At 38.4% G+C, this 13475-nt stretch overlaps 2 protein-coding genes and 1 long non-coding RNA gene across 3 annotated transcripts; 1 reads left to right on the forward strand and 2 right to left on the reverse strand.

The window, feature by feature from the left end:
- Positions 1-890: 890 nt before the first annotated feature.
- LOC129791406 (glutathione S-transferase theta-1-like) lies at positions 891-1862 on the reverse strand. Its single transcript, XM_055829568.1, has 2 exons — positions 1539-1862; positions 891-1470 (listed from the first exon to the last, which is right to left on the reverse strand). Exons 1-2 carry the CDS (start codon positions 1757-1759, stop codon positions 1011-1013), a joined length of 681 nt encoding a protein of 226 aa, XP_055685543.1. The 5' UTR covers positions 1760-1862; the 3' UTR covers positions 891-1010.
- Positions 1863-5432: 3570 nt separating this feature from the next.
- On the forward strand, positions 5433-13412 carry LOC129791395 (synaptojanin-1). The gene is made up of 5 exons (XM_055829551.1): positions 5433-5777; positions 8049-9489; positions 10713-11997; positions 12089-12541; positions 13113-13412. Exons 1-5 carry the CDS (start codon positions 5651-5653, stop codon positions 13332-13334), a joined length of 3528 nt encoding a protein of 1175 aa, XP_055685526.1. The 5' UTR covers positions 5433-5650; the 3' UTR covers positions 13335-13412.
- LOC129791410 (uncharacterized) lies at positions 12540-13102 on the reverse strand. Its single transcript, XR_008750695.1, has 2 exons — positions 12692-13102; positions 12540-12614 (listed from the first exon to the last, which is right to left on the reverse strand). It is a non-coding gene; the product is annotated as an uncharacterized LOC129791410 (long non-coding RNA).
- Positions 13413-13475: the final 63 nt, after the last annotated feature.

The raw sequence follows: 13475 nt of genomic DNA on the forward strand, positions 1-13475 counted from the left end.
ATTTCCATGAATTTTCTCAACATTTGGGGATATTTTCCCCAAAGAAAAGTGGAAAATGCTTAGCTAAAGAGTCCACAGTGCCAGAAAAACAGTGAAAATGGAAATTTACGTTCATTTATCGGGAAAAATATGTGAAAACAGTGAAGTTCGACAGCAAAACATTCACTTCCGGACCAGTTTTTCCGTGTTCAGGAGTTTTTTGTACGATCCAGGAGACAATTCATTGACAGACCTTCCGTATGCAGATGACCTGTAGGAAGGTACAAAAAGCCTGCAGGAAGTGATTTGTGTGGTGAAAATCCGAAAAAGAATCCCGTAAAAATTGGTCAGGGAAAGAATGTTTTGATTTTTACTTCGTACATTTTCACTTATTTGGGGAAAATACACCAAATGTTGAGAAAATTCAAGGAAATAAAAACAGTTGTGCGCAAGAAAAAAAGCATGCCATGAAAAAAAAGATGTCGGAAACATGCGTGAGAGAAAGACGAAAGATAGGAAAATACATTAGTGGGAGTGAGATGGAATGAAAAAAAATGTCATGATCATTTTTTTCTAACATGAGAAACGTGAATAGCACCATAAAGGAAAAAATCATCTCTATGTCGTGGATGTTACTAATCTTAATAAGGAATTAAGCAAAAAAAATTGTAGATTTCTCCACACTTTATTATTTTTATTTTATATAATTAATTTCTTTTCCCAATAAATTTATTATAATAAAAAAAAATCCTTTTTTCCTTAATTTTTCACTATGAAGATTTTATAGGGGAGACTGGATTCTTGTTGGACACAAATTGGCGTTTGGTGTGCCATCTAGAAGTTTTGGGGAGAGGCACAAATCGGCGGATCATGCCCCTCAAGAACTGCGGTCAAAGGTCAAAAGACTCCAGTTTAATCTTCAGCAAGAAGGCATTTTTATTTTGCAGATAAAGCACCATAAATCAGTCTAAGAGAAATGAAACCCTGAACCACAAATCCTTCATCCTCCTGACCACCTGTAGAGACTCCTTTTACAGCTTAGCCGAAGTTTTTTCGGAGATCTTCCGGAGAACTTTGTGAGCCTCATCGTAGTGGGGATTAGCCTGTGTTCGTACCTTCTCGAGCCAAGCCGTGAGACGTGGACGTCCCTTCCGGAAGTCATAGGGAGTGAGGATGAGCTGCTCAATTTCACATGCGCACCAAATATCAGCGACAGTGATGTCATTTCCAGCCAGGAAGGGTGTCTTCTCCAACCAAATGTTCTCAATTGCATCCAAAGTGTCCACAACGCGCCCCAAATGCTCCTCAACTGCTTCGGGTTTTGGTTGTTTGCCCGTCAGCAGGGGTTTCAGCCACATTAGCTGAAAGTACAGAGCACAGCTGATGCGTGTATTGAGATGCTGCCATTCCAGGTATTCATCCACCCTGGCTTGCTTCTTAGCATCCGTAGGGTACCAGCTGTCTGGAATTTTATGCTTTGCAGCGAGATACCTGAAAGAGCATAAAATCTCCTCAATGATGTTCCCAGCACCGGCACATCTACTAAAATCCAGCATTACCTGACAATTGCAACACTCTCGGATAAATTGAAGCCATTGTCACTGATGCAGGGGACCTTCTGGAAGCGATTGATGGCTTTGAATTCCTCCGTGAGATGTTCTCCCTTCCGCAGGGCTACCGGGAGGCTCTCATACGGGATCTTTGCAACATTCAGGAAGATCATCATAGCCCTCGATGGTTGGGATAGGAGATCGTAGTAGAATTTCACAGGCTTTGCCATTTTCACGGGATTTTCACAGAATTTTCACTTTTCTGGGCAAGTTCTGGATTTTCCTTCTCCTCCAATAAAATTAATCTTCTTGTGATTATTTTCGTCGGTTTAATCAGCAAAAGTTTTATGTTGCTAAACAACAGATGCAAGAGCTGCTGATTTAGTTGACGATTGCTCGGAGGGTTTCTTTTAATTGTAACTGCTTATGTATTCAGTTCAAAATTTAATTTCAATTAATATCATTTGAAAATGATTTTCCAAAAATTATTTTTTACATAACTTTTTTTTATATTAACCTCTAGGCCGCCAAGCGGGGTCGTTGAACGACCCCAGCCCTATATTTCGTGCTATAACTTAATAAATATAAAAGATACCATTCCCATCTTTTGGAAATAAGTTCTTTGGTTATCTGAGGAGGTTGTGTAAAAATTTCAGCTCAATCCGTCCACCACAAGAAAAGTTATTAAGGAAAATGTAGAAGAAGGGAATTCAAAAATTGGTGTAACGGCCATGCTGCGGAAAATTTCTTAGAATGAAGTTAGTCACATCATAAATCATATGGTTGAAGGGGGTTGAAGGGTTGTGTTTACTTTCTTACTTTACCATCTCAGTGTCAGAATTATCGCAAATAAGTAACATAAACAACATAAAACATAATTAGAAGCATATAAATGTGCAAAACAATAAAGAATATTCGAGAAATATTGCCATTTATCACGGTGCGGGAAGTGAGGGGAATGTGGGGAAGTAGTGAAAAAAATAGCAGTTGCGGTCAACTTCGTGGCAAATTTCTCACGAAGAAAGTGTGAAAAATTAGTGAAAAATGTTTTTCCCTAATATCTTCTTCTGCGTGTTTCCGGGTGGCGAATTTGTGATGCAAGGGGCAAGAGGACTATATAAGGAGTCTAAAGGTAGTGACCCGACAGTTCCCGGTTTTATAGTTTATGAGAAAATCGACTTCCTTCTTGGGGTCGTTCAACGACCCCACCTTGGCGCTCTAAGGAAGCTCCAAGGTCTTGGCGGCCAGCAGGTTAAACATAGGGGTTAAAAAGACTAAAGACTGATTCTCACCTTTTTCCACCAATTTTCCGAACAAATCTCTACTATTAAGCACTGAAAAAACGAATTAACTGCACAGACTCACGAAGCTGGTCAATCTCGCTTAGCTTGTCAACTAAACATAGGGGAGAGCGGGGCAAAAAAAGTCACTGAAGGGTTTGTGGGAAGCTCACAATTTCATATTTTCCAAGCAAGATAGAGCAAAGGATAATAGTTTATTTGTAAAGAAAAATATTCCGCCTAACAACTTTTACTCGGACCTCTCTGCTCTATCTTGCTTGGAAATGTGACATTTTGAGAGGTTTTTATTTAAACCCATGAGTGACTTTTTTTGCCCCGTTCTTTTATATTAAAATCCAGATAATGAGTCTTATTCAGCGACCAAGAAACCCTTGAAATCTTGAAATTTCAGTACAAAATTCAAAGATTTCAAGAGTTTCTTGGTCACTGAATTAGGCCCAATGTGTGAATAGTTTGTAATTTTTTTTTTCTTCCTCGTCGCCAATAATATGTGTTTACATTTCTACTGTAAGATGGGGATTGACTTTATTGTACCAATTAACATGCTTATATAATGACATAATATTTATTTATTTATCTAATTACTTAATGCAAAATAAAGCGTAATTCAGTTTAATAGGAAATTGTCCGGAAACTTGTAGTCCGGAGTAAATCTCAATAAAGTACAGCGAAAAATACTTTCCGGGGAAAATTCCTAATATTGGCCACATTGTTGCTCCAATTTTGGCTATTCATGTATTGGGTCATCTCAGAATGGATGTCGCCACCAAGTAAAAATTAATGTCTACAAAAAGATTTGATTTGAGTACTCATATACTTGAAAAAATTTCATTGATTGCATTGTTGGGAAATACAATTTTTTTTCTACATGGGCTGAATTCTCTAAAAGAGATAAACTCCTGAAAGTTTTTTGCGTTTCTACGTTTTTTCTAAGCACTAAAGCTCTCGGAGTTTATCCCTCTTAGAGAATTCAGTCCTACAGGGAAGAGATGTCCGTCATTTTTTTTTAAGAGATGATGGGAGTAAGAACCAAAACTAATAACTTTCTTATAATTTCAGTTATTTTTTAATTCTTTATTTATGCCCATCGAGTTCGTCATTTAAAAGAAAATATAGTATGTATTTGAAAGACATTAGAGTGGAATTTTAAAAGTACATGAAATCAACTTACCCAACCAGCTCCCTCCAACGACGTCAAGCGTCCCTCTATCAACGCAAGGCGTCTCTCCAACGCATGGCGTTCCTCCAACGCATGTCGTTCCAACAACGCAAGGCGTCTCCGCAACTCATGTTGTTCCTCCATCAAAGACACTAACAATCTTTGGGTACCCTCACAAATATTCAGAACCCCTAAGTTTTATTATGCATCATAAACGTGATGAAGGTTAGAACCGAAACTAATAACTTCAGTTATTTTTTGTTTAATTCTTTATTTATGCCCATCGAGTTCGTCATTTTTAAAAAAAAATTATAGTAAGTGGAGTTTGGACGGAAAGTAAACCTTATTTAGTTTTTCTCAATTTTATTTTAACATGCGACGTTTTGAGGATGTTTGCCCTCTTCTTCAAAGCCTACAAAACATAAAATACATTTAGAAACTACTTAATAATAATTTACATTAAAAATATACGGGAAAAAACGGGTCAATTTTGATTTTAAACTGTATAATTCAATGGGTACGTACCTATAATTGTATTGTAGCAAAGTATTAGAAAACGAGTTGATTGGGGCGTGGGTGAATCTCTTGGTTGCTACCAGTGGATAAACGTACCTATAACGATACCACAGAATAATTAAAGAGCCTTCTTATCCATCCGGCTCACGCCTCTCAATGTTATGAAAATTGGTCAGCGTTGGTGTGCCTCAATCCAAGAAAGAATTTCCTTTGTCACTGCACTAGATTGGCACTGATGTCGCATAAATTCACAGAATGTTCACGTGAAATTTCCAATCAATAAAATGCAAAGGTGGCGATGAGGAAATTTATTTGGAAAAGAATTTGCACTTCACAAATTAAATGAATTTGGAATGAATTTACAACGCACAGATGTGGCTTTGTTGAATGTTACATAAAAAAAATTATAGTATGTATTTGAAAGACATTTTAGTGGTGTTTTGAAAAGATTTTTGATTTTACAAGAAGTTTATTTTCTCCTTCTGGGAAACTCTGAGAAATGGTAGAAGGAGAAAATAAACTCCTTATAAAGTTTTTACACAAAAAAAAACTTCTACAGGGCACTATATAATCAATCAGAATTCCACTTTAGAGGGATGGCACAGGATCTTATGTAAAGATTTCAGGAATTTTCTAATTACTTGAATGGCAGTTAGTATGATTTTAATGAAAAAATATCGAGAGCACATAGAATCGATGATGTTAGCGCTCCAAAAAATTCGTCTACTTATTCATCCGCTTATTTTCTTATAAGTAATTAATTTTTTTCTTTCTATTTATGCATTAATTTTTCAGTTTAGTAACTTATCCATTTAGGTTCATAACCAAGAGCAAGAAGATACCGAATTTATCTACAATCCACTAATAAATAAAATTTCAGCGCATGCCTAATGCTCCCGTCTTTCAATCCCAAATGCCCATAGTGACTGACTTACTCCAGTGCTCAGAGCATTGAATTACATTGGAAGTTCCAGGAGAAAAATATAAATAAAGTTGCTCCGTAGATGCATAAATTTCACCCAAATGTGCAATAGAAAGTGAAAATAGTGCCGTGAAGAATCCACCGTAGCGGACCATCAGAGAGTGCTGAAAAGCCATCAAAGGAAGCTCGTTCCAAAGGTGAAAGACACAGAAAGGGTGGCAAGATGGCAATGTCAAAAGGATTTCGTGTTCTGGAGAAAAAGCAACCACCCAGCCCCCACAGTGTTATCCTGGAGCATCGCAATAAATCCGAGACTCTCCTCTTTGAATCTCAAGCTGTGGCAGTTCTCTGTAAGTTAGAAAATCCCACTTCCGTTGCATGAAGGATTTTTCCATCATTTGATCCTTTTTTTTGGTTGGTTGGTTGTTGGGGGTGGTTGTGTGGGTGCTGTGACACCACCCACTGGGGCGCATTTGACCCTCCCTTACATAACGCAGAAACAGCGAGAAAAAGATAAACAATCTGGAATTAAATTAAATTTTTAATGACTTTATGGGCGGTTTAGCGTGAAGAGAAAAAAAAACTCACCGCATTCACTTTCTCTGGAATTCAGAGAATTCATCAACGGATACCTTCCGGAACATTTTTCCCTCCTATTACATACATACATATAGCCATGCGCGGGGTACCATCTTTTAACAGATGCAGAGGAATTTGCAATTATTTCAAGTTCTTCTATTTGCAAAAAAAAATCTGCCCATTGAGCGAAATTTAATACAACATGTGAATCTTGAAAAAATAATCGACTGCTCTTACAGTCAGGGGCAAAAAAATAGGGACAGACTGGAAGAATGTGTTAAATATAGGGGAGAATGGAATAAATACGAACTTTTGAATTTTTAACAAAAATCTTTTCATAAAAAAAAACTTTATTTAAACTTTAAAAATAATTCATTGATTTTACTTCTCGAAATAAACAAAAAAAAAAAAGAATTTAATTATTATTAATTTATTTTTAATAAAAAGCTTCTTTTTAAAAATAGAATTTAAAACAAAAGAAATGAATGGAAATTCCTATTTGAAAAATATTGAGATTTCTCTGAGAAGGAAGTTTTACGGTAACTTTCAATACAAAACTACTTTTTTTTTAATATTTCTTTAAGAACTTTTATTTTACAAAAGTCAATTTTCTTGTAATATTTTTCAAAAACTTTATAACAAATTGTAAAATGAGAAAAACACAAAAGATTCTTAACAGAAACAACCCCAATATCTCATTTTCTAAAAGAGTTATTATCGTGAAAATTTATTAAAATTCTGTTCCTTTTTTTTAAGGATCAATTTAAAGGAAATTTTATCTTTTATTACAATCTTGAATTTTTCATTCTTCAATAAACTTTCGTAGACCGAAAGTAAAACAAATAAAACAAATTCAGTAGATTTAGAATTTTCCAAGGGGCTTTTATCTGCAGAATATTTTGACTATTTTGGCGAATAATCCAAAGATTAACGAATAATCACAATATTTCTCTGAAGATCTGAATATTCTCATTTTCAGATAGAGTTTAGTACTTCATTGGTTTCAATTTACTTTTTTAGTACTTCTTAATATTTTTAGTACTTTTTCAGTTTAAAATGAATACTTTTTTTTATTGAATACAGAACTTTTTCGATTAGAATTTAGTACCTACTTTAAATTATTAAATTCGTTTCTTAAGATTCATTTTAAAAGTACTAAATTCCAGCCGAAGCAATTGTAAATCTAAGCCGAAAAAGTACCAACTTCAATAATAATTAAAAGTATAGTAAATTTTATTCAAAAACATACCTAGTAAATTCTTGCAGAAAAAGTATACTAAACACTATCAGAAACGGTACTAAATTTATGCCTATTAAGTACTAAATTGAACTTTACTTCAATGACTAAAATTTAGTACTTTTTAGGTTTTGCTTCTAAGCCGATTTAAGACTAAAAAAAAAGATATTCGTCCAGAATATTTTGATTTCTTTGGCGATTCGTCCGAATATTTTTATTCAGATAAACACCCCTTAGAATTTTCTTTTCTTTTTAGAAAATTTTACATGGTCGGAATTAGTCAATCCTTCCCTAAATCTTTTTATATTCCTCTAAATCTAAAGAATCTTTTTCTTTTAAGAATGAAACAAATTAAATAACTTTTTGCTTGAATTTCTTCTCCGCAAATTGCACCGCAAATAATCTCAACATTTCCTGCAATATAAAAATGATCCATTACACGTTATCAAATAAATTGCCTTATCAATGTGATAAAATAATTAGACGACTAATAATGTCTAATTTGTTTGTTGGTTTTGTGTGAAATATTACTCTCGCTGGTTTTTTATCACACATAAATCCTCCAAATAATGATAAAAATTGTTTTAAAAAATATCAAGCTCCTGTTGCTGACTCCCTAATTTAATTCTCGCGCGCTTTTATTGTTCATTACGTTGCTCTCATCTTGTTTTAATAAATTATTAAAATATTGAACTCAGGGTTTTATTGAATTAAATCCTCATTATTTATGCTCTGATTGCATTGCTAATGAGCTCATAAATTGATGTTGAAGAGGATTTCAATGGGTTGTGCGTTGTTGTTGCAGCTGCCCAGGAGACTGATGCAATAAGGCGGCAGTATGTGAAGATTGCCGATGCTTATGGTTGTCTGGGGGTGCTGCAGCTCAATGCTGGTGAGACATCCGTGTTGTTTCTTGTCCTCGTGACGGGATGCTTCAGCGTTGGCAAGATTGGTGATGCAGAAGTCTTTCGCATCACTCAGACGCAATTTGTGTCGCTGCAGCATCAGCTGCTGAGTGAGGATAAGATTTCGGAGGTGCGGAAGCTCCTGAATTCGGGAACATTCTACTTTGCGTGGCACACATCGCCGGTGAATCAGCAGGTGTTTGACATAACGATCTGTGCCCAGAGGAAGCGTCGCACCACCGAGACGGACAATCGTTTCTTCTGGAATCGCATGCTGCACATTCATCTCATGCGTTACAGCGTTGACTGTGACTTCTGGCTCCTGCGTGCTGTGTGTGGCTCTGTGGAGATTAGGACTATTTACGCGGGAAGTCGCCAAGCACGAGCTGCCATCATTTCGCGGCTGAGTTGCGAAAGAGCTGGCACGCGATTTAATGTGCGCGGCACGAATGATGAGGGGCACGTGGCGAATTTCGTTGAGACGGAGCAGGTGATCTACCTGGATACAGACATAACGTCCTACGTGCAAACTCGTGGCTCTGTTCCGCTCTTCTGGGAGCAGCCGGGGGTCCAGGTGGGATCGCACAAAGTCAAACTCTCGCGTGGCTATGAAGCCTCCAAGGTGGCCTTTGTGCGTCACATGAACATGATGCGTAGCCTCTACAATTCCTACGCCATTGTCAATCTCCTCGGGACGAGTCTCATTGGCAGCAAGGAGGGTGAAGCGATGCTTAGCAATGAATTCCAGCGGCATCATCGAGAGTCTGAGAATGCGGATGTGCCCCACATTGTCTTTGACTACCATCAGGAATGCCGTGGGGGCAACGTAACGGCCCTTGGGCGCCTAAAGAGTCGCCTTGAGGGTGCCTGTGCTCCCTTTGGGTTATTCTTCGCGGCAGATGATGAAGTTATGCGCGAACAACGGGGCGTAATTCGAACAAATTGCCTCGATTGTCTCGATCGCACCAATTGCGTGCAAACCTTCTTCGGCCTCGAAGTCCTTGCTGAGCAAATTGCCCTTCTGGGGCTGGCGGACAAGAAGCAAATGCAGAGTCGCTTCGAGGAGGTTTTCAAGCAAATGTGGATCAACAATGGCAATGAAGTTAGCAAAATCTACGCCGGAACGGGAGCCATACAGGGTGGCTCAAAGCTCATGGATGGTGCCCGGAGTGCAGCACGGACCATTCAGAATAATCTCCTGGACAATTCCAAGCAGGAAGCCATTGATATTCTCATTGTGGGCTCAACCCTCTCGTCCGAATTGGCCGATAGGGCGAGAATTTTGCTCCCCGCGAATATGCTGCATGCCCCAACACCCGTCCTACGTGAAATGTGCATGAGGTAGGTGCCCATTTGACTCTCTTTTCCGTTTTTTTTTTAAGCAGAATATTTATTTTTTTGAATGATTTCAACTTGAAGAATTCATTTTAAATTTACGGAAATTATTTAAACAGAACGTTATGAATTTTTTAAGCTTTACGAATTAACAAAAGAAAAATTGAATGATCTTGTTAAATATAATCAAATAAATCTTTAGAATAAAACGTAGAAAAAAAAATAAGACAAGAAAATCACAGATAAAACGGCCAAAAACAGTCAAAATAATCGATTAAAAGAACCAAAAAGCTATTTAGGATAGTTATGCTCGGACATGTTAATTTTTTTCTAATTATGCATATGCTGCATTTGATTCAAACATCGTATGCATGCACAATACGAATGTAAGCTTGATGCAATTTTAATTTCTTTTTAATATTTTTAAAATGAAAAAAAAAATCATGAAGAAATTAAATGATTTAATTTTTTAATTTTTTTATCAAATGAAAATTCCAAAAAGCATTTTGTCGTTCGATGTTATTTTTTTTTTTAAGAATTGAAATGCAAGAAAAATTTCTGGAAGCATTTGCGTTAATGATACCTACCGTTGAATCAAAATATTTTCTGAAAGAATGTATACAGTAAGAAAATTAAAGGAAGCATTTGCATATTGAAAAATGTAGGAAGCATTAACGTAGATCAATTTCACGAAAAGTTTTCTGGAAGTATTTTGTGTGTAAAAGAAAGTTGAAAAAAAGGGGAAAAATATCTTCCGTATATAAATTATACTTTGGAAGCAATTACTGTGAGCAAATTGCATGAAGCATTTGCAGTAACCAAAATTGTGGGAAGCATTTGAAAGAAGAAAATTGGACAATTTCATAAAAAAAATTGTTCAAAGCAATGAAGCATTTTGAAATTTCAAAAACTCACAAGATTAGAAAAAAAGCATTTACACGAAGCGAATTTCATAAAGCATATGCTCGAAACATTAATAATCATTGTAAGTTTAAAAGAATTTATTATCAAACTTATAAAAAAAATACAGAGGAACTTTACAAAATATTTTTTAAGTAGAAAAAATTATTTAAAATAATTAAATATTAATAAAGAAAAATGTCACAAAAATTTCCAAAAGAATGGCTCCATTTTCTTGACCACAACTGTTGATAGAAAATAAAATAGAAGAAGAAAATCTTAAAGAGATTCCAGCAGGAAAATAATTAAATTCCTTTCAAACCCTGTAGGTATGCTGAGTACGTGGCCCCCAAACCCCTACGGGTGGCTGTAGGGACCTACAACGTGAATGGGGGTAAACATTTCCGTTCTGTGGTGTACAAAGACGTCTCATTGGCTGACTGGCTGTTGGATTCGCACCTCTTGGCGCGCACGAAATCCCTCGTTGATGATGCATCGCCGGATGATGAGGGTGTCCCCATTGATATCTTCGCCGTGGGCTTCCAGGAGATTGTGGATCTCAATGCGAGCAACATCGTGGCCGCCAGTTCGGACAATGCCAAAGCCTGGGCCGAGGAGTTGCAGCGCGTGATGAGCCGTGAGAACCCGTACGTGCTGCTCACGAGTCAGCAACTTGTGGGTGTTTGCTTGTTTGTCTTTGTGCGTCCAGAACAGGCGCAATACATTCGGGATGTGGCTGTGGATTGCGTCAAGACGGGCCTGGGTGGTGCAACGGGCAATAAAGGAGCAGCAGCAATACGTTTTGTCATTCACGGCACGTCAATTTGCTTTGTGTGTGCTCACTTTGCTGCTGGGCAGAGTCAGGTGACGGAACGGAATGCAGATTATGCGGAAATTACGCGGAAGATTGCCTTCCCCATGGGGAGATCGCTGAAATCGCATGATTATGTGTTTTGGTGTGGAGACTTCAACTATCGCATTGATATGGATAAGGAGGAGATTAAGGAGTACGTGCAGCAGGGGCAGCTTGAGCCGGTGCTGGAGCACGATCAGCTGCGGAAGCAACAGGAAGCTGGGAATGTCTTTGGGGACTTTCTCGAGGGTGAGATCACATTTCCGCCGACCTACAAGTATGATTTGTTTAGCGATGATTACGATACGAGTGAGAAGGCACGAGCACCTGCGTGGACGGATCGTGTCCTGTGGCGAAGGCGCAAACCCCATCCGGATGCCGATAAGTCCCCGGATTGGAGCAATGGGCAGTTGGTGCACTATGGGCGGTCGGAGTTGAAGCAGAGTGATCATCGCCCCGTGATGGCCATCATTGACATCGAAGTGGCGGAAATTGATGCAGCGTGCCGGCAGAGGGTATTCCAGGAGGTGATGTCGGATCTCGGGCCACCGGATGCGACAATTGTCGTCCAGACGGAGGATGCAACGGATGAGGATAGAGGTGAGGGGAGTATCTACGATGAGAACATCATGACAGCTCTCATTCAGGAATTGGCACAAATTGGTGAAGTGACGCTGGTGCGATACGTTGGGGAGACAATGTGGGTTACCTTCCGGGATGGGCAGTCTGCTCTCACTGCCGCCAAGAAGCAGGAACTTCAGGTAAAACAAAGCGAAGCAAAGAAAATATTTCTTTATCAAGAAATTAATTTATTAAAGTTAAAATAAAATTTTAAAAAAATGATTTTTTAAGGTCTGTGGCGTAACTCTACTACTGAAGCTAAAGACAGACAACTGGTTGAAGCTGGTGGAGCAGGAGATTGCCATTTGCTCCCCGAATACCGTGCCATTTTGCGATAGTTCCCTGAGTAGCATGAATGTGACGCCAGACTACAATTGCCTGGGCATCCCGGAGGTTCCAATGCGTCCTCCGGGTGTTCCGGCAAAGCCTCCACCTCCATCCCGACCACCACTTCCAAAATCCCCCCAAGCTTCACCCAAACACATGCCATCGCGGGCTGGTGTCATCAGTGTAACGCCGGATCTTCTCGGTGGGAAGGCAAAGCCAGTAGTGCCACCACCTCCAGCAGCTGGGATGCCTGCAAGACCTCCAGCCCCACCAGCTGTCCCTGCGGAGTCTCCACAACGTCAGCCAACTCCACCAGCAGACACAGGAGCCATTTACGAAGAGATAAACGATGATATTGTAAGTATTTCAACTCTTTATTTGAAGTTAAAACTTTTCCGGGAATTTAAGACTTTGTGTTGTGATGATTTACCTTGATGATTGTGCATGGAATAGAAGAACGAATGTGAATTGCGTGAGTCTGCGTGAACGTGAATGCAATGCTTGTACCTTTTGTTGATTTGTATGAAATATTAGGTCATCTTATATTTACGCAGAATTTTAACCTAAAAATCCATATGAAAAAACTGAAATGTATGGAAAAGCGAAGTGACCAGATTTCTCCTTGTGTGTATGGTTGATCGATGAGGTGCGATTGAAGTCTGAATGCGTGAATGTTGAAAGATTGAATGAATGAATGCACTGTGTTTGACTGTTTGAAATGAATAAATGCACTGATTAATATTAACTAATTTAATAATTCAAATGCAAGTATAAAGAATAGTTATAAAATTAAATAAGATTGGTGAGCGCAACAAGATGACGTGCGATGCTGTGAATTTTTGTATGCAACTGACATATTGCCAATGGTGGCGCTGCTGTGTAGTAAGAAGTTACGGTAACACTTTGTGTGTAAAATCTCTCGATTTAGGACATCCCAAAGCCACGGGAACCTGCTCCGGTGTTGCCGCCACAGCAACCGAATGATGTTTATGATCTCGATGCAACCCCAACGCGAAGTCCTGCCAAGAGTGCACCACCAACTGCAGCTCCACCACCATTGCCAATGCGCCGCAATGCACCACCCCCAATTCCAGGTAGGTCCGGTATTCCACCACCCCTCCCAGCACGACCCAATAACCAAAATCAGTAAACCAGCAACATGTGTGGACAATGCAGCCCCCAAAAAAAGAAAGTTACTCATTAGCAAATAATTTAAAAAAGAAGAAAATGAAGAAAATTTATCAGAGTTATATTAGTGCAAATGATTAATAAGAAGAAGAAGAGTTATCAT

Source organism: Lutzomyia longipalpis, chromosome 2 (assembly GCF_024334085.1).
Source record: "Lutzomyia longipalpis isolate SR_M1_2022 chromosome 2, ASM2433408v1".
NCBI lineage: Eukaryota > Metazoa > Arthropoda > Insecta > Diptera > Psychodidae > Lutzomyia > Lutzomyia longipalpis.